We start from the raw sequence: 21864 nt of genomic DNA, 5'->3' as shown, positions 1-21864 counted from the left end.
TCCGAATTTTGAAGGTATAGCAGTTATTGTCGAAATGTTACAATAGAACCCTGCAACATGTTTCTTTTGGGGAACAACCTAGTATTAACACAATAGTTTAACAGATTTATTCATTGAACATTTACCATAATTTTAACAGTGACTGATAATTTAATATAACACTCCTTCTTTATCAGGACTTGGAACTCATGAGCGGAGTTTTTCAATATGTAAAATTGAAATAATAATGTGTAAATTTTAATATAAAAGTTAAATTATTATAATAAACATTAGAAATATTAAATGCACCCTTTAAAATCTAAGAAAAAAACAATACTAAAGTATAACTAAACTCTAATATTTAACTTAAAATATTATTTTATGCTTGATTAATCTATCTATTTATAGCCAATTTTATTTTGATAATCAATTACATTTTAATTGTTTTTTATTGTCTAAATGAAACAAGAGCTTTGAAAACAAAAACAAAGAAAAAGGAAAAAGAAAAACCAAAAAAAAAAAAGGGCTCTTGACCTCTTAGGCTCCAGGTAATTGCCTAAATATTGTATAATTTTAATTTAATTCTTCCATTGAATTAAAAATCTTTCCGTGTCCAGGAAAAAGAAAACAATAATCCGCAGCCCTAACTTCCGCTCTCTCCGTCAGGAATACACCTCGCTTACTACTCCGGCGGTATCGTCCATCACCTAACCCGACGCCGAACTCCTCAACGCGCTAGATCTCCTCACACTACCTGCCGGCGCCTCTCTGCCGGCCGTCTCATGCCCTCAGGCCTCCGGCCGCACGGCGCAAGCAGCTGCTCATCTTTCTATTCTTCTCCTACTGCCGTCGAGCCGAGATCTCAAGCCCTCGCTCTTTAGGCCTCTTACGATCGTCGTCGAGAAGAAAATCCTTCACCTTCTGTTCCGTCTTTCTCCGATCAGCTTAGTCGAGGGCAGTGTCATCTGCTCATCAAAGCCGCTGACGACAAGAACCTGCCAACAACTTATTGGCAAGCAACCGACTAAAAGTCCTCCCCAATCACCCCTATTCTTCGGCGCTACTTTAATCTGGCCGGCGTTAGTGGACAGTGTCTCGCTAGCCGGGAGATTGTTACCCGTCCTCAGCAAAGCGCCAGAAGGGAGAACCTACCGTCAGGCATCAGCTTTCTGTAGCACATGCTTCCGTCAGTCAGAGACTTGATGTAACGTTATCGTTTGAATTCTCAGTTGATGTAAGTATTCTTTAATTCCAGATACAACCTTGAGCTCGTTCTTTGAATTGACGCATTTTAGTTGAACCTTAAGTTTAGTTATTATTTATTGCTTACTGTAGGCCTTTGCAAGATTCTGCTAACTTATGTGGTGAAGGAAGAGCAATACTATTATGCACATAACAAAGATAATAAAATGTAGAAGTAATATTTCCTTGGTAGACCTTGAAAATACTTGAAAACTTGGAAACTTGATACATCATTTAGAATACCCTTACAACTGTAGAGTTCCATTGCAATTTTTAGGTTATTCACATCATATTTTGAATTCTATGAAATTATTGGACATCCATACTATCTTTAACTCTCCATAAAATTATTAGCATATTAATATCAGTTTTTGATGTTCACACATTTTTTGAGTTTGAACTTGAACCAATATTTATATACTATTCGACCCGATTTAGTTTGTTTTGCACTCTTAGGACTCTTAGGAGAAGGATGGTGCACATATCTATGAGATCGCATGATGGGGAGCATCATAGCATTGTTGAGTCAAGGAGGGGAACTATGTAAGCGAAGGCATGAAAGGTGGCAAGAGGAGAGAGCTGAGGGTTTGGTGCATTTTGAGGGATGAGTAGCTTGACCGGAGAAGATCTCAAAGCTTGGTAAAACTTCATAAGAAATGTGAGTATCTACAAGGGATGTGGATAGTTGCCAACGTAGGCAGACTCAACCTTAGATATGGTTGAGGTCTGGGTGCTAGTAGATTGGTGTTGGAAAAGGGTTAGCTGGTGGCTAAGAAACTCAATACCTCAACTTTCTTAGTGTAGAAATTATATTTATTAGTTCAGATTCTTCACGTTTATTCTTTATTCCCCTAGGTTGTTTGATATCCCTTTTTTTCCTTACCAAGTTCAGCAATAATTTTAAATCATTTTATGATACTATGCTGATTGTATTGCTAATTGCCAATTGCCAATTGCCAATTGCCAATTGCCAATTGAACTGCATAAAGACAAGAACAATGTGCAAAAGTTAATATCATGATTATGCAAGAAAGTTGGAAGCTTCATCAGCAATCTGTGTTCATCCCAGTTAATTGAGATTAACCACATAAATCTTATTCCTCCAGTGAGCTATATAGGTTAAAGAATGTTGGAAGCTTTGCCTGTCCAAATATACCTCTTTAGTGTTATTATAGTAAGTTTTTTTTTAAAAGTGACATTTGAAATCTCAGTTTAACATGATTATATTTTAACTGTGCAGATGTCACTGTGATTACATGATACAAAATTGCACAAGCTTACTGTTGGATGGGGCATTGATTAATAATATATAAGGTAATTTTTTCAAATCATTTGATGGGTACAGATTCAGTTTCCATTCATAGATAGAAATAAATCAAAATCAGCAATCATACACTAGCAATCTCAAGAGTTTATCAATTGTACAGATATGCATTTATATTAAAACTCAAGACAATACCCCACTTAATCCAAATTGTAAGAATTGATTGTCTGGTAGTTGCTTTGTTAGTCTGACTTGTGAATTTAGTCTCCATCTATTCCAGTGTTAAAACATAGGCAAATGTTTTGTATGGATCCATCAAATTATTGCCCTAATATTAGGTCCTTTCTTGGAAGGGATCATATTATAGGATTCGACTGCAATGTCTTATTAAGGACCGCTATATATTCATAAGAACTTGGGTGTAATACTAAATATGCATACCATGAGTTTGATAAGAACAAACATTATAGGAATACTGATTGTCTTAAGTTTAAAACATGGAATATATGAATGCTCATCTGCAAAGCAATAGAGATAGGAGATACGATGATTAAGATAAAAATTAATATTTTATATTTCCAAGAGACAATGTGTAGGAGTAGACAAACATGATAGAAATCTCAGATTTTAAGTTATGATATATAGGAAAGTAAAATGAGAAATGGTAGGTATTGTTGTAGATAATTTATTAAAGGACGAAGTAGTAGTAGTTAGGAAGAAAGAGAATTATGACTCTCAAGATAATGTTAGTAAAATGAACTATTAATGTAAATAACATCTCAAGTGAGATTGATGAAGATATAAAACATAGTTTTTTGGAAGACCTAGATTAGATAGTACAATTTTTTTTTTTTGACAAACAAGATGATTTTAATAGGAGATTTAAATGAACATGTAGAATAAGAAATGAAGAATAATATGGTATGCGGGGGCTATGACTTTGGAATAAGAAATGAAGAAGGGAAAATTATATTGGATTTTGCGATAACACATGAACTTATAATAGTTAATATATTTGTTAAGTAGAGCCTTGGTTAGGTTCAAAAATAGGAACAATAAGTCAAATCGACTTTCTTATGGTCAAGAAGAGAGATGAAGGAGAAAAATTAACAAACTAACGTTAGGTAATGGTGTTAGGAAAATATGCAAAACTCCTAAGATGAAGTGGTGGAAGTTAAAGGATGCGAAGTAAAGAATATTTAAGGAGAGGGTAGAATCATAAATATTAGGAGAAATATATTGCAACTTGAATATGATGTGAGATAAAATAACATCAGATTTGAAAACATTGGCCAAGTGCGTATCCAATGAGTCAAGAGTACGAGTATTACCAAATAAAGAATCTTGGTGGTTGGATGAGGAAGTTCAAGAGAAATTGAAGCTAAAAAGAATAACCTATGCTAGAATGAAGCTTTCAAATGCTTATATCGACAGCTTGATACAAAAGAAGAGAAAGGGACATCTATAAAATAGTCAAAGTGAGAGAAAAAAACAAATGATTTTACCCAAATAAGATGCATTAAAGATGAGTGGGTACTAGTGAAGGATGAGGAAATAAATGTGCGATGAAAGAGATATTTTTATTAATTTTTTCATGAAGGTTTGGATTACCAACTTAGCTTAAGAAATTTAGGTAGGTTAGTGAAGTATAAAAATTTAAATTTTATCGAAGAATTCAAATTTTAGAAGTAAAATAAACATTAAATGGGATGAAAAATTAAGAAATGATTGGACTAGATGATTAAGTTATTCGATCTCCTATACCAAAATAAAGGAGATATATAAAATTATGCGAATTATAGTAGTATTAAACTAATGAGTCATACTATGAAACTTTGGAAAAACATGATAGAAAAAAGATTACAAAGACAAAGATGACCAAAAATCAATGGATTTATACTTGAAAAGTCGACAATAAAAGTTGTACATTAAAATATCAGGAAAAGAAACAAGCACACATGAAGCTTATGACAGAATCATAAAAGAATATATTGAACTCTAGAAAAGAAAGGTGATAGTTTAACATATATTAAAGATATAGATACGTATGAGAATGTAATGATAAGAGTAAACACCCCATGCGGATTAACCGAAGTGTTTCCTATAAAAATAGAGTTACATTAAAGATTAATTCTATGTCTATATATTTTTTATATTAATTATGGATGAACTCATTGATACATCTAAGATATATTATCATAGTGTATATTGTTTACAGCCGACATTGTTTTGATCGATGAGACTTGTGAAGGAATAAAGTTGAAATTTTTATGGGATATATTGGAAGTTAATGGTTTTAAGCTTAATAGAGTAAAAACAAACATGAGATTTGAGTTTAGTAGTACTAGACGTAGGAAAACAATGGTTAAGATGGGAGCTGATGAGTAATTGAAAGTTTTAAGTATCTAGGATCGATTTTGCATAAGTATGGAGGAGTTAATGATGCAAACCAGATGGTTGAAATGAAAAGGGGAGTCTAAGTGTTTTTTGTGATTGTAAGATACTTCCAAAATTTAATGGAAGATTTTACAAAATAACAGTTAGACCTACTATGTCTATGGAGTTAAATGTTGAGCTGTGAAGCGAGCACATGAGTAGAAGATGAGAGTTGCAGTAATGAGGATATTAAGATGAATGTACAGACATATGAGGATTGTTTGTATAAGAAATGAGAATTTTAGAGAAAAAGTAAGGTTACACATGTTGAGGAAAACTCTGAGAGATGTGTTTAAAAAGGTATGAACGATACTTAGGCTATTAATAAATGTCAATTAGGCAATGTAAGATCATGACAAGTACATATATTAATCGAGGGAGAGCAAGACCAAAGAATATTTAGTTAGCAATGAAAAAATAAAATAAAATAATTTAAATATAGATAAGGATATAGTAGGGGATTGAGCATAATGGCGTAGGATAAAGATTTGGTTATTATCCGCGAACTATAGCTATCCACCAATTCCTACAAGAGCCCAATAAAGATTAAAAACTTACTAAGATTTGCATAGAGAAGACAATGTTGGATTCACGGTTAATTAATTGGTTTTCATATAATGTTAATGACTAGGGATACATGCAGCTACATTTAGTTAATGCATACCTTTTCTATGCGTAGATGAGATAAAAAATGAATTATTTGGTGATAAAAGAGGATTCATTTTAAGTAACCATATTATCCTTCGGTTACAATTTAGAAAGGTCTTGCTTCTGCTCTTGCATTCAAAGGTGTGATAGGAGATATGACCCAAAGGTTATTTCTTTCCATTTGTAATGGTCGATTTTGTTAGCAACTAACAAATATAATTAATAGAGCAAGTTTTTTGGTTTGCATCAAAAAAGGAATTGCATATAAATAGGGTTTTGCTAGAATAATTGTGGACACAAGAAAGTCTCTATAGTGTAAATTATTTCTTAATGCCCTAAAATATAGCTTGGAAGGGGTTGTACACATGATTTAAAATGTCGTATCGTACCGTGGTATTATTTTGATAAATTACCTAAACTCATACTACCCAACACACACAATGTTTCTTTCATCTTCTTCCTCTTTCAACCTCCAATTCACCATCGATACCCTGCAACAGAGCATTAACCCAATATCAAAATAGTATTATTCCAATTAAAAACCAAAACTCTGACATGCTCAAAATTTTGAACCTTGGCTATACATGTTCCAAGGTTTAGGATTCTATTCCATACTTATCTCATCCATGGTTAATCAAATAAGTATACTATTGTTTGATTTTGTGTCTAACTCACAAATGAGTGTGGCAAAATTAGACTTTTTTTTCTTGGTTAGGCATTAAAGCAAAATCAATTTGGTAAAAAAAATCAAATTATTTTTTTATTTTGTTCAATTCATTATTTTAATTCAAACCAATATTGAACAATCTTAGTTAGACTTGGAGGCTGTATAGCACAAATACTCTATTTTTTTTTTAAGTATCAGATATGGATACGACATGGATACGGATACGATACACAAATACGCGTATCAGATACGACCAAAAATGTGTCATGGACTTTTTTGATGTTTGACTAGGCGGATATGTTTTGGACACGACAAGGATACAGTTAGGATACGTTTTTCTTGATACGTTTAGGCAACATTGTAAACATTTAAAATTTTCAGGGGTTAATTGAAAAAACTTAAAATTTTCTAGGACTAATTGGAAAATAATTAATAAAAATAAATTGGGTTGTAGGCTTTTAAATTCTAAACCCTAATCTTTTTCTGCTTGCCTCTCATCCTACTAGCCTTTTTGCTGCTGCCGCCTCCCTTTCTGTTGTCGCTGCCACCCCCATGTAAGCCCTAAATTATTATTTCTGATTTTTTATTTTGATTTATGCTCCACTCCTCTAAAATGCTTAAACTCTAATTATTTTATTAAAAAGATTTGATTTAGATATTTGAATATAAGCCCTAATCTTTCAATTTCCTTTTTTCTTTTTAGCTTTCAAATTTTTGTATGAACAATATCTAAAAGTCTCAATTTTAATTATGTTTCATGATCTTTCAATACTCTCTTTCTCTCTCTCTCTCTCTCTCTCTCTCTCTCTCTCTCTCTATATATATATATATATATATATATATATTAATGATTGTCATAGCCTAGCCGTATCTTATATTTTCAAAATTTACCGTATTGCCGTATCTGTATTGTATTGTATTTGATACATGTACGGTGTACCTATATCCATGCAATAAAGCTTGGAGGGAAGAGAGAAGGAGGTACTTCATGGTTCTTGAGAGTAGGAAGATAAAGAAGGTTGCTAATCATTTTTTTTTTTTTTCTAAAATATTTATTTTGAAATTTTAAGATAACTATAAAATACAAGGCTAATTTTATAATAGTTATAAATAGTGTAGGGCTACCTTACTCTAATGTGTTAATGCCCTACCTTACCCTAATGTGCTTCCACAATGGGTGACACATTTGACAAAATTGATGAAGTGGTGAGTATAAATATTCAAAAAAGTTAAACCTCATTCAAAAAAAAAAAAATACTTTCATTTGAAAGAACTCTCCTCCATGGTTTTTTGTGATGAGTTGTGTTGGTTAGCAGGGGTAAAATCTAGTGCTATGCTCTCTAACTGACACATGAGATGAACTTGACATTGACGGTGCATGGTAGAACAACAAAACAAGGATGAGTGTGGTAAAACTGAAACAAGGAGGGGTGTGATAGCATGGCGAAATAGAGAGGACGATAAACGACGAAAGAGAGAAGAGAGGGGAATGAGGAGATACACGACGATAAAAAGAAAGGGAGAGAAAAGGAGAGGGAAGAAGAAGAGTATTAAGTGGATGATGTGGACAAGTGACCATGTCAGTGGTGGTAGTCAGTTGTTATAAACAGTGTGGGTGGGTGGCAGGTGATGAATTCGAAAGTGAAGGAAAGAAGTGAGAGAAAAAATATATATATAAACTTTTAATGATAGCTTTTAATAATTTTTAATCTTTTAATAATTCCACTAACCTAAGTACATATTATTGAATGGGACAATCCTATATAAACCTAGTTTAATTTTAAATTGGTCAAAATAAATCTAAATAAAACTTAGTTTGAACTGACACATTCCTAATTACCATGTCTACTCGATGGGCTTTACCTAACAATAAATCGACTTTCGCTCAACACTAAAACACTAAATATTAGTTCTATGTAGATTAATTAGTTACCTAAAATAAATTTACAAATAATTAAAAATGAAAAAATAGGATAAAATTTAGTATTTAACATCAATGAAGTTTTTTTATGTTATTCTCCGCCTTGTTTGTGTCTTCTCTTTTAGCATTTGTTCAAGGTCAAGAATGATATATTACTTTGATTAAATAAAAGTTTATTAGATTAAGTTATTTTTTTTCTTTTTCTTTTTTTTATTGGAATATGATTAAAGATATGTTGGTTACAATACTTAACTAAATGGAGTAGATTGAGTTTTATTTAAAAAAAATTCTAACTTAGAGGCCAATTAAAAGGTATAAAAAATCTTCAAATTCAATTTGAATTATTAAAAAAATTCTGGAATTCAAAGTTTTCAAATTTAATTGAGTTAAATTGAGTCAAATTTCATATGTTTTTTTTAAAATTTATTTGTAAAATTATATAAATTTAATTTTAATATTTAAAAATTTAATTTAAGCCTAAAATATAATATTTACATATTTAATGATCAAAGTTCTTATCAAATACAAATTTCAAATATTACATAAAAAATTAAAAATCCCACCTAGTGGGATAAGAATTGCTTGTTGTACATAAAAACATAAAAAATATAATATAATTTCCATTCAAATAGAATTAGATCCTTAACAATGAAATATTTGTGCCTTTAAATATGCAATTGCTCAAATGAAACCGAAGTTAATAGCAAAACATACACTGAGTTATAAAGGACCAGGGAAAGTCTCATTTCTAGTTGTTCATTCCAAAATTTTCAGCAAATACAACTTGCATTTGTGCACACAAAATAATGCAGATACAATACTTCAAAAATTGCTGCATCATGTTGGTTTAGCCTAGGATTTAAATTCTCATCTTGAATTGGTGTTTTAGTGGTCAACCAAAGTGAGACAGGTTTGATTATATGCAGGAGTGCAATACATGGTGCTAGAGAAGCTATTTTGCTGCTTCTTCTTAGATAATAAAAGTTATTTCAGATTTTGTCCCTCCTGGAGATTTTTAAGTGTTGAAGAAAGCACTTGCTGAGATCGTGTAGTCCTCAGAAGTTGTTCACAAGCTGTAGGAGCTATATCACAACTTGTGTGGTTGTTACAGGCTTTCTTCACTTGTTGCAATCCATTCAGAATTGTGTCAACTCCTCACTATGAATTTGTCTGCAATGGAGTCGTGAATTTAAGGAAGTTATTCTTTATTCTTGTATCTTTATTCTCCACGTATCTGGAAGGTCATGGTGCATTTCCTATCTCATCAACAAGCCCACCATCTTTCTGTATTGTCACAATTATTTTATTAGATCTTACACATTCATACTAGAGGATCTTGAATGGTTTGTTTCTTCCCCTAGAATATTTCATGATCATATATCCACACGTTAAAAATTTGGATCACTTTTACCTAGATCCAGCAGATGAACTAGTTGCAGGATTTGCTGTAAACTAATGGAAAACTTGTAAATTTTTGGCACAACTATAAGGATATACACAATTTTCTTCCTCCCATTGATAGATGGCAATTGGCACCATCTCATTTTTTTGTTGGTGCCGCTGGCAATAAAAATCTCATTCTAGTTGGAGACCAAACTTAACATGGAATAAGACTTCAGACCTTGCTTTGATTTATCTTTAAAGGTTAGTGTTTGTTGTTCCTATGTACAGGTAGGCATCAAGCAAGGTTTAAAATCTTGAACATTGTCCGTGTTTCGATCGTTGATTAGAATGATACAAATGATACTGTTTATCGTACTGATGTTTCGATAGATGGTGTCAGTGATAAATGTATACTTATGTTCAAATTTTGTTTTCTATTGGAATCGTATTATTTTGACATTTGTATGGAAACAAGCTAAAATTAAGAACAACATTTTCCTAACTCAGCTTTACTTTGTTTTAACATGCCAAGGGATGCCGAGTGTTGCCATGAAACGATATTGATTGACACAATGACAGAGAAAACATTGTCTATGTCGAGTAGTATCGAGATTTAGAATGGTATAATTTTTTCGTTTTGCCGGGCATGGTATCTACTATTATTTAGGAAGCAGGAACATATATATCACTAACTGAGTGACACCTAAGATTGGTAATAGGTGCTTTGTGGACAATTAATTAATTAATTAAATAACTAAGAAATTGTCTTATCTCTGTTTTTCTTTCATATAGAGAAATGCTACAGGTAGAGATCAACATTAGTAGTTAATATCCTGTCAAGAGAACTAAAGGATTTGAAAACCAGTTTGGGATGGATTACCAAGGTAATAGGATCTTTTTTTCTTTGGATGGCCTTATGACTGTTATCTGCTGATAATGGCTTCTGCCATGTCTTTATCAGGTACTACAATCTTAGCTTTTAAAGCACAATGAATAACCACCAAACCATGGGAGTCAAATATACTGGATTGGGATGCCGATGTGGTAGAGGGAGGTGATTACCAAAACTCACCTCTAGTGTTAGTGTTCTACAAAGAATAATGCACAACGAAAATAAAGAACATAATTAGAAAAACAAATCAGAGTGACGCCTTTAATTTACTTAGTTCACAATCCTTAGGTTGCTACATCAAAGGTCTATGCACACAGATTCCAATATTTTTCTCCTCTTCAGTTAATCACTAGAAATGGAGAAACCTCTTACAATCAGCCTATAATAAACATGAAAATACAAATAGAATCAATGACAATTAAGGCTTAAAGAAGATTGATCATTGGCATGGTTTTTAGATCAATTCTTATACTTCTTCTAGCCCTTCGAGTCCTATTTATAGTCTTCCGCTCGAATCTTCCTGTTGGCTGAGTCGACTACTTGTTGCACATCAGTTGTCAAATCTTATCTGCATCATGTTGTTGATCTTTTCATTTTCGACTCCATTTGAATTGATCACTATAGCATCAGTCGACTCGGCTGGTCTGGATCATGAGTCGACTAGTTTGAATTATCAGTCAACTGATCGACTGATCAGTGCTCAGTCAGCTGATACAATTATAATACCCCAAGCAGTCCTACACTTGGGGTATGTGAATACCAGTCGATTGAATCTCACCATCAGTCCACTGACATCGTGACTCCGACCAACCAGTTCGAAGGTTGAGTTTGCATAATATGCTTATCTACTCTTCGCCCCATATATACAAGTCACTCCACTCATCTCACTTAAGAGTATCTTCGAGTTTTGAAGTCTTCTACTGTCAACCTGCGTCCCTCAGATGCTCTGAGCGTGCGACTCTTCCTTACTATCCTTCTCGCCTTTGTTTACGTAGATCTCCTCAACTTGCTCTACTCCAATCCTCCTCATCTTGCGATCCCTCGAATGCACTATTCTTCTCCAATCTTACGGATCTTGAACTATCAAACCCTCATAACCTTTGGCCTCTCTAAGTCAACCTATATACTTACAACTTATCACACTAGTGAGACAACCACAAGTCTAACTTATGGTTTTCCAATTTCATTAAAACCATCAAAATCCTTTGCTGCCAAAATATAGAGGGGGATGAGAGTCCGAACAAAAACAATTAATTTTGAAACTCATATTGCTCTCAAACAGATTGGTTTTGGTACTCTACAGAACTCTACTGGCGACTGCTATTCAGCATATTGTTACTTGGTGACTTTCTAGCTGCTTTATAAGTGTATGTTTAATTTCTTTTTGTCCCTGGTAAATTTGGCAATATTAGCTTCAAGGAATCACTTCATTTTGCCTGTTGCCTTTATTGACTATCAAGAACTACACTAGTACATGGATATACTGCTACTGGTGCCTTCTCCATATCGTTATGCATACTCTCTCATGTTATGTGAGCACGAGCTAAAAGAAAACAGAGTTTGAGAAAAGTTGTGATTATTAGAGATGAGAGCCAATGGTGTGCAGAGGGGTGGGGTAAGGGTGTATTGTAGATCCCAAATTATATAAATTAGTTAAAATGCATGTTCATGGTGTCATTTTTCTCCAGTGAAGCATCAAGGGCTTAGTTAGGACTATCAGAGTTGGCACAACCAGTTCAGTTGACCTTATCCAATCCCCAATTAAGGGCTTGGGTTAGTTCCTTTTTTGACCATCAGATAAATGGATTGTTTACATGTTTTGAAAGTAGACCCACAATTAAAGTTGTTTGTTATTGATTTTGGATGTTTGCATATTTAATTGTTCATTAGTACTGTGCTAATTGAGTTAAAGGGTCAAATGGGTTATGTGGGATCCTGTGACTCAACATGACCCTTCTAGCATGTTAATTAAATGGTCATTTGGAGTCAAACCCTTTAAAACCATGATCTGTTCAAGTGATAGGATTTGACCCATATATTATAGGGTTCATGTTTGGGTCATGACTAAACATGTCAGTTCAATGATGCACAACCAGTTTACCTTTGAGTACAAATTGTCTCCCTTAAGCTTTAGTCCTTGGAGTTTGTGTTGGCTAAGGGAGTTGTATGAGTTTGTGCCCGTTAATAACTTATTATGGTCAGTACAGAGCATCTTGACTACATGTCATCTTGGATAACACATAGTTGTGAGGTTCTTGGTTGGCTTGTATGAGTATTGCCCTGTTTTTCATTTTTGCGCATGGAATTTTCACTCATATTTATCTCCAGTTTAATCACATTACACTTTTATAGGTAGTTGGTTGCATATTTGATATTGATTCTCTCTTACTACCTTAACCACTGTGTAATTTCCACTAATTTTCTGTTTTCCTTCTCAAAGATGGAAGCATCTAATTCCACTTCAGATAGTGAATCTGTTGAGACTATCAAAGCAGCTATAAGTGAGAAAGACGAAGATGAAGGGAGGATAGATAAAATCCAAGGATGTGCTTCTGGAGAGGATGTTGTGGGGAAGGACTCTCAAATTACAAAGGAAGGCCAAGCTGGTCATAACAAAAGACATAACAACATTGGGGACACATCATTTATTCCACAGACTAACATAAATTCACAAATGGAGCCAGAGGTTGGCATGGTGTTTCATTCTGAAGATCAAGCTTACCATTTCTACAACATCTACGCTCAAAGGAAAGGATTCAGTGTGAGAAAGGGTCATCTTGGACGAAGGAAAGATGGGACTGTACGAAATAGAGTGTTCTTGTGTAGCAATGAAGGTGCTCGTCAGAAACATTCTACACATATTACAAAAAAGGCACGTGAAGTAGTGAGAACTAATTGTATGGCTCGCATAGAATTCAAGGTGAGCCGTGATGGTATATGGGTTGTGAGTAAAATCATTTATGAGCATAACCATCCACTTGTACGCCCACACAAAACACACTTGTTGAGGTCTCATAGGAGATTGCTGGCAGCTCAACATGATGAAACTGGTGAGCAGCTAGAAAAGCCTGCACAGACTCTTGAATTTCTTATTGAAGATGATCATGATGCTGAATCAATCGGGTTTGTTTTGAAGGATCAAAGTAGCTATTTGCATACTAATAGGATCAGAGAACTTGAGAGGGGTGATGTTCAATTTCTTTTAGAATCTTTAAAAGCCAAGAAGCTAGAGGATCCCTCATTTTTCTATGCCATACAAATTGATGACAGGGAGCAAGTTACCAATTTATTTTGGGCAGATTCACGATCAATAATTGATTACACCTATTTTGGTGATGTTGTCTTATTTGATACAACTTATCGTGCAAATAAGAATGAGATGCCTTTTGCACCATTCATTGGTATAAATCATCATAAGCAAACTGTTTTGTTTGGAGCTGCTGTTTTGTTGGATGAGACAACAGAATCTTTTGTTTGGTTATTCAGAACATTAATGGTAGCAATGTCAGGGCTACAACCTCCAACTATTTTTACAGATGACTGTCCAGCACTGTCCAGAGCAATACATATGACTTTACCTGAGACATGTCATCGTCTTTGTTTATGGCATATACTTCAGAACTCCACAGTATATGTTTCTCATGTCAGCAACAATGACACAAATTTTCAACAGGATTTTAAAGATTGCATACATGAGGAGGGTTCTGAAGATGAGTTTTGTTCTAAATGGGTTAGGTTAATTCACAAATATGATCTGGCAGGTAACACCTGGTTAGAAGATTTGTATGCAGCTCGAGAAAGATGGGCATTAGTTTATCATAAGAACTCATTTTATGCTTTCATGATGACAATGCAATGGAGTGACAACATGAAGAAGCACTTTAAAAATCACTTCAACAGGAAATTGCCTCTTCAAAAATTCTTAGAGCAGTATCACAAGTCACTGTATAGATTTCGTGAAAAGGAATTGTATGAAGACTACAAGTCAAGACAAACTAAACCAGTCTTGCTGGTTGACATGCCCATGCTAAATGAAGCAGCAGAATCATATACAAGGCTCCTGTATAATGACTTCGAAGAGGAATTCAAGAGCCAACTTTCATGTCTTTGTGAACCAATTGGAATGGATGGGATTGTTTATACCTTCAAAGTTACCCTTCCTGAAAAGCATTCTTTTGGCATTGTTGAACTTAAACCGTCTGATCTCTCAGTATCATGCAGCTGTAGGAAATTTGAATGTAGGGGCATCCTGTGCATGCATGCGCTAAAGGTTCTCAACATCAACAACATCCTTCACCTGCCAACCCAGTATATACTGAAAAGGTGGAGCAAATATGCAAATGTTGAGATTTTGTCTGAAAAACATCAAGTTTTGACAAAAAGTGATAGCCAAGATCTTCTGACAATGCACTACACCCGGGTTTGTCACAAGGCCATTACTATTGCAGTAAAAAGTGCATTTTCTGAGGATGCTTTACAAATTTTTGACCAAGAGCTTGACAAGCTGACCACTGAAGTTGAACATGTTCTGCATATGGATCTGCTAAATAGACAAACAGAGGACAATGCGACAATAATTGAGAATATTCAGCAAGATGCCTTTGGAGGTAAGAAAATCCGTGGCAGAAAAAAGCGTGTAAAAGATGGACAAGATACAAAATATAAGAAGCATCAATCCCATTCAGAATCAGTTAATACAGGAAGTTTCTACCAGACGTTACACACAAAAGATAAAGCAAGTATGTTAATCACTATTGTAACTTGTGTCACTCCAGACTATTTTGTTTATACATTTTGTTTTGTGGCATAGGGCAAACAAATGATCCATCAGATCATTTAATGATAAATGAGACATCGCATGTTCCTTCTTACCATCCGGACAGCACCACATCCTATGGTAACACAATGCCCTTGCAGCCTTCTGGTTCACCATTTCCTCAAGAGACTATTATGCCTACTCAGGTTTTTTTGTAATTTTAATTTCTGATTGGTTTTCTTCCCAACAGGTGGAAATGGCTTTCTCATTGTAAATTGTGCTCTGATTCTATTGTTCTTAATGTCATGTAGGAACCTTTTACTCCATCTCAAGGATTGTTTGACCATCAGATGGCATCCCAAGGAGCAAGTAGTGCTAATATAACTTGGTGTCGTAGGGGTTCAATTGGCATCCCAATGCAGGTTATGCAAGGGCAGTCCAACAACTATATGAACTGGGTGATTCCGCATCGCAACATTTCCAACTTGAATGTGCCTCCAATTCACCTCGATCCAATGGTACCTCGATCATCCAATGGTACTTGTTTAAATTAGAAAAGTTAGTGCTAGTTCAATAATTCTGTTGGTCTTTTCTCATCACAGCAACCTACTATTCCTGTTCAGCACCATCAGAATTTATCCCACAAGCTTACCTTTGATATTAACAAAGGTACAGCAGATACAACTGGACACATGCAACACTAGTCGGACCTTGAATGGACTAACAAAAAAATCTACTTCAGTTAATTGGTTGATAATAAGGTATACAGCAGATTTTAACTGAATGGTCTGCGACTGACTAGCTTTGCGTCGAAGGCTGAGACTGAGTATCTGTAGTGCTGCAACCATAATCTTTGTAACTTGTATAGTTATCTTTGTACTCAAGTCTTTTTAATTAGATATCTTTTCGTTTCTCCTGGTAGATATTTTATTTTTACCAATGCCCTGACGTGTTTTGGCCTTATACAATAGCTGAGGATCAAAGACTGTCATGTACAGCATAGGGACTTCACTGATGTCTGTTAACTTCGTCTTGTCATTGTCATATATCCTTTTCTTCTAGTCTGGATATTGTATCATATGAGTGTATGAGAAAAACATTGATTCAGAGAAGTGAATTAGGCGAAAATGAATTCATGTTTTGCAGGGTTTGTTATTGTTGTGTTTTTATGAAGGTCCAGCCACTCTTCCGAAACGTTATAGCTTAAGCATTTTACGAGTTCACATGCGGACACACATATACACGATTCAAATTAAGTTTTAACCAAAAAGATGATGTTAATTCGACTCCGCCCACGGTTAATAAATTATACCATGACTAATCTCAAATTGGTATGGAGGGTTGGTTAGGTTGTTAGCTAATGTATGTATGAATTTATTATTGTGGTAATGTTAGATCCTTCCTTAGTAGGAATACCTTGTAGAATCCGATTGTAATGTTTTTAGGTAAGGATCAGCTATTTTTTCATGAGAACTCAGAGATGTTATTAAATATGTAAGATTTTTGCACACCTAGTTGGATAAGAATAATTGTAATGTTTATCGTTTATTAAATATGTAAGATTTTTGCACACCTAGTTGGATAAGAATAATTGTAATGTTTCTCGTAAGGATCACCTATTTTTTCATGAGAACTCAGAGATGTTATTAAATATGTAAGATTTTTGCACACCTAGTTGGATAAGAATAGACATTATAGAACTATGAATTGTCTTAGATTTAAAAATATGATGATTAGGGGAAGAATTAATATTTTATGTTTATAAGAGACAAAGTAGACAAGGAGAAGACAACTATAATAGAAAATTTAGGTTTTAAATTATAACATACAAGAAAGAGTTAAATGAGAAATATAGTAGATATTATTGCATATAGTTTATTAAAGAATTAAATAGTAAGAGTAGTTAAGAGAAGAGATAGAATTATAATTTTCAAGAAAGTGATAGCAAAAGAAATTATTAATGTAATTAACGTATATATCACAAGATTAGATTAGACTGTGATAATAAACATAGGTTTTGGGAAGATCTAGATAAGGTAGTATGTATTTTTTTTTTTGACAAACGAGATAATTTTAATAGAAGGAGATCTAAATGAATATGTTAAAATAAGAAACAAAGAGTATGATAGGGTGTATAAGAGCTATAGTTTTGAAATGAGAAATGGAAAAAGAAAAGTTATATTAGATTTTATGATAGGATATGAATATGTTTTTCAATAAGAGAAGAATACCTAATTACATTTAAAAGTGAGAAAAATAAATTATAAATTGACTTTTTTATAGTTAGAAAGAGGAATAGAAAAATTTATAAAAATTACAAGATTATCCTTAGAGAAAATGTAATCATCTAATATAGGTTAGTGACATTAGATATGTGTCTCAAACATAATACCAATAGAAAGAAAATATGCATGAATTTTTGGATCAAGTGGTGAAAAATAAAAGTTGAGAAGCAAAGTACTTTTAAGAAGGGAGTAAGAGCGGAAGTATTAGGAGAAATATACGATAACTTAATTAAATACGACATGAGATACACAGTTAAGATGCCTTCACCTAAGAGCTAGTCAATCGACTAATGTGACTTACATTTCATTGTTGTGTGTCAATGCTCCTCATCCTACAATTCTTTGGATTTCTCATATATATATCATTTTCTCTAATATTCAACGGACCTTGAGCTACTACTAAGCTAACCAATTTGATGATCCCAAGTCATGCTTCATGAACTGTTCCAATACCATTTCAATGTTTCTCATCCTACAATATCTCAATTACCTTATGCAACCTTCTCTAATCTTGGTTGCGCCTCCAAGCCATTGAGCGTATTTCTTTGGTTGCACCGTGTTATGATTAACACTTAACCTCGTTGAGTCAACATGGGCTTTCCAAACTCTCCATGTGTTCTACCAAGTTCCTACGTAACTTTAACACATCAAATGTACATGCGAGGAGAGGGGTCATGGAGAGTATTTTGAACATCTCATTTTTTGGACAAGTACATCCTTGGTGAATATAAAATAAGAATACGCAACCTGAATATTAAGAAATTTGAAGTGTTTTGATGGTAACAAATAAATACAAACAAGCACAAATGAGGACGATGTAAATCGAGTAACAACTACTGAACCATGTTACACATCGTTGGATTCCTGATGCACCACAAGGGCTGGATGGGTTCTGCCGCAATTCCTCTCTCCACCATCCGCTGCCGCCACTCCGCCAGCCTGTCCGTCGCCTCTGCGTATCGCTTCCTCCCTGCCTCGTCCCGGTTCCCCGACCACAGCACCTCCGCCGCCGCGGCTGCCCTCGGCCACAGCCGCCCGTCCACCACCGATCCGTCCGCCAGTTCAGACCACAGGGCCACCTCCCCCCCAAGCACCAGCACCGCCTCCGACTCGCTAAGCCCGTACGTGATGTCGTAGTCGTAGACCCGCTGCCATGACTTGAATGGCGCGCACCATGAACCCCCGTCGCCGCCAGCGTAGTTGAACGGCTGACCCGGCTCGTCCGCAATCTGCCGATCGTACCGGCTATCGTTGCTTGGCCATCCCCCGAAGCCGCAGTCCAGGTAGTAGAAATTCCACGACGACACGATCACCCGATACCCTGCTGCCGTGAGCACCTTCGTGTTGTTGGGACCGTTGTTCCAGGTCTGGAGGACGGTGGTCTCCGGCGGAAGCATCGACGCGGAGCCCATCTTGGCGACCGAGCCCAGGAGGACGTCCTCCCAGTACACAACGGTGCGGTTGAGCGCGGACACTATGAAGGGGCGTGTGGAGTTTACAAACGTCTCCAGGATCTGGCCGTGGGTGCCGCCTGCGTTCAGGAATCGCTTGATCACCGGGTCCTGCTCCCAGCACGCCGTGTTCACCTCATCCGCCCCGGCGTGGAGAAACGACTCCGGGAACAGGGCGGCCACGTCGCGAAGCACGCTGCGGACGACGTCATAGGTCTTCGGCTCGAGCGGATTGAGCTGCCCCGTGCCAGGCTCCGCCGCGAGCGCCGGGCCATCGGGCGGCGCCCAGAACCTGTTCGCGCACGTGACGATCTCTGGATAAGCCTCTGCCCACGAGCCGGTGTGTCCTGTAGATGATTACAGAACGAAAATGAGGGCTCAGCCGTACCTTCTCGAGTGAGGCATATTAACGAACAGTTAACGGTGGCCAGTGAAATTGCCTAGTTACCAGGGGCGTCGATCTCAGGGACGACGCGAACGCCTCGGCGCATGGCGTATCGCACGACCCGGCGGACGTCTTCGGGGGAGTAGCGCATGGACGGGCCGTAGGAGCCGCGGAGCGCAAGGTCCGGCACCGAGGGCAGGAGGATGGGGAAGGACTGCGAGTCCGTGATGTGCCAGTGGAAGACATTGAGCTTGTTGTGACTCATGGCGCGAATGGTGCGGAGGATATCGCGGACGGGGTAGTAATTGCGGGAGGTGTCGAGGAGGAGACCACGGTGGGGAAAGAGGGGGCGGTCCTCGATCCGGATCCCGGCGGGGACGGCCGGCGGGTCGCCCCAGGCGAGTTGGGACAGGGTCTCGAGGCCGCGAATCGCGCCCCAGGTGGTGGCAGCGACGAGCTCGGCGGCGGAGGAGGAATTGTCGGCGGAGATGGATAGTCTGTAGGACTCATCGACGGCGTGGACGAGGGGGGCGGAGGGGTCGGCGACGGAGATGGAGAGGGAGGCGAGGGGAGGAGCGTTGGAGGAGAGATTCAGGGGCGGGGGGCGGAGAGGGACATGGCGCTCGGCGTGGAGGAGGCGAGTGTAGCGGGCGGTGGCGGCGCGGAGGTAGGGGTTGTCCGGGTAAGGGTTGGGGATGCGGAAGGAGGGGGACAGAGCGACGGCGATTGGGGCAGCATCGGACCAGGAGACGGAGGTGGGTTTAGGCCAGACGTTGATCTGGATTTCTGGCGGCGGCGAGGCGGTAGAAAAAGTGGCAGCGAGGAAAATGGCGTCGAGTAGGGAGAGGAGGAGGAGAAAGGAGGCCATTGTCCAATGTGAGTCTGGTAGAATTGGTGGGTGCTGGCATTTAAGTAGCTATTATTTATAGGGATAAAGAGACGTAGGATTCCAATCACGATCTTAATTCTTTATTGACCGTGTGACATTTGGACGATACCCAGTTTAATTTTTTTTTTAATTTTATTTGACTGCGCCAAATGCCAAGGAATAGAATAGAAATGTGTGCTCTCAGTGAGTACCCCGGCCGGCGGGATGCAACCGGATTATAAATATGACAATCCGACGGATCTTGTCTTCTAGTCTAACTCAAAGTTTTTATTATTATAAACAAGTTTTTATAAAAAAAATTACTATTAAATTTATTACATATTTTTTTTTTTTAAAAAAGATTTTTATGTAATCCATTCCTTTCGCACCCAACCCTGCGCTTCTCTTTTTTCTAGAATAACAATTTGAAATTTTGATATATTTTTTTAAAATAGATTTTGTTTTGACGTAGATAGCCGTTGATGAAAAATATTACATAAAGCTATATTAATCAAATGTCATATGGGCAAAATTTAAAAAAAAAATATCATGAGAATACTCTTTACTTTGAGAATTGCTGTAATAGTTAGGATCATATTTATTTAAGGGGTAAGACCGTCCAAAAACATAGATGTTATGGAGCTTGAGATACACGGTATAAAGTGATGCACACACCTTATCAAAATAAACTGATGTATAAAATTTTACAATTCAAATATATATTAGAAATCTTTACTAAAATATTTTACTAATAAAATTATATTTCATAAAATATTAAAAAAATATAACTATAAAATTCATTAGCAAGTAAACATATATAATTATATATATAATTTAAATTTAAAAATTTTAAATATTTAAATCATTAAAATTTTAATAAATAAGTTGAATTATCATCATTTCCAGATGTTTTATATTTGTATAGCTGAATATTCATCAATTTCTTAAAGATCAATTTCTTTCTCTTTTTCATCAATAAGTTGACTTATAGAAGATTTTCTTAGTTCCTATTGATGTAGTTGCCCTTACTTCTTTTGAAGAAGATGAAATTTGAGATCTAACATTGTAAGCATTTCCGCCAACTCCAAAACCTCATGCAACTTCACTTCTAGTCATATTTTTATCATCAAAAAGTAAATCATTTTTTTCATCGATGTTATTATTCAATCCCCTCGTCAACAATTCATTTCTAGCATCTATGTCATCTAAAGAGATAGGATCAACAATGTCACGTATATCATATCAATGCTAGACCCGACCATAGTCGGGTTTGAACCGGACCCAACATGGACTTGGAACAGGGTCAATGGGTCAGGTACATGTTGACATAGTTTTAGTTCAAAAATCATAATCGGCTAGACATGGTGCTGGCCCGGTGATGGTTCAAGCCCAAAAATAGCCATAGATCGATAGTTAATTGCGAGTTTGGCCCACTGATTCAAAGCTTTGATTTGTTTTAGGTTTACATGTTGGAATTGACAGTTGGAATTGCTGATTAACTGGTGGTTCTAGCTGTTGGGGATAAATGAGAGGTTTTTAAAAATATTTTTCAATAGTTAAAATCATTTAATTTGATTAATGACTACGATTTAGTGTTAATTACTCTCTAAACTCTATAAATAGAGAGCTCATTTCATTGTTTCTACCCCCATATTTTCTATGCTCATTTTCAATTCCGTAATCTCTA

The 21864-nt window shown here is 36.1% G+C and overlaps 2 protein-coding genes across 4 annotated transcripts; one reads left to right on the top strand and one right to left on the bottom strand.

The window, feature by feature from the left end:
* Positions 1-582: 582 nt before the first annotated feature.
* LOC122041958 (protein FAR1-RELATED SEQUENCE 5-like) lies at positions 583-16324 on the top strand. 3 transcript variants are annotated; one of them, XM_042601858.1, is made up of 6 exons: positions 583-1213; positions 2462-2535; positions 12873-15171; positions 15243-15394; positions 15500-15706; positions 15791-16324. In XM_042601858.1, exons 3-6 carry the CDS (start codon positions 12873-12875, stop codon positions 15890-15892), a joined length of 2760 nt encoding a protein of 919 aa, XP_042457792.1. In that variant the 5' UTR covers positions 583-1213; positions 2462-2535; the 3' UTR covers positions 15893-16324. The 3 variants fall into 3 exon arrangements, with proteins under 3 accessions (XP_042457792.1, XP_042457793.1, XP_042457790.1); XM_042601859.1 differs by lacking the exon at positions 2462-2535; XM_042601856.1 differs by lacking the exons at positions 583-1213; positions 2462-2535 and having other exon boundaries at positions 12853-15171.
* Positions 16325-18199: 1875 nt separating this feature from the next.
* Positions 18200-20220, bottom strand: LOC122041957 (beta-hexosaminidase 2-like). Its single transcript, XM_042601855.1, has 2 exons — positions 19373-20220; positions 18200-19271 (listed from the first exon to the last, which is right to left on the bottom strand). The coding sequence occupies exons 1-2, from the start codon at positions 20175-20177 to the stop codon at positions 18307-18309; spliced, it is 1770 nt and encodes a 589-aa protein (XP_042457789.1). The 5' UTR covers positions 20178-20220; the 3' UTR covers positions 18200-18306.
* Between the last annotated feature and the right edge of the window lie 1644 nt (positions 20221-21864).

Source organism: Zingiber officinale, chromosome 2A (assembly GCF_018446385.1).
Source record: "Zingiber officinale cultivar Zhangliang chromosome 2A, Zo_v1.1, whole genome shotgun sequence".
Taxonomy (NCBI): domain Eukaryota; kingdom Viridiplantae; phylum Streptophyta; class Magnoliopsida; order Zingiberales; family Zingiberaceae; genus Zingiber; species Zingiber officinale.
This window is presented reverse-complemented; position numbering and strand designations above follow the sequence as displayed.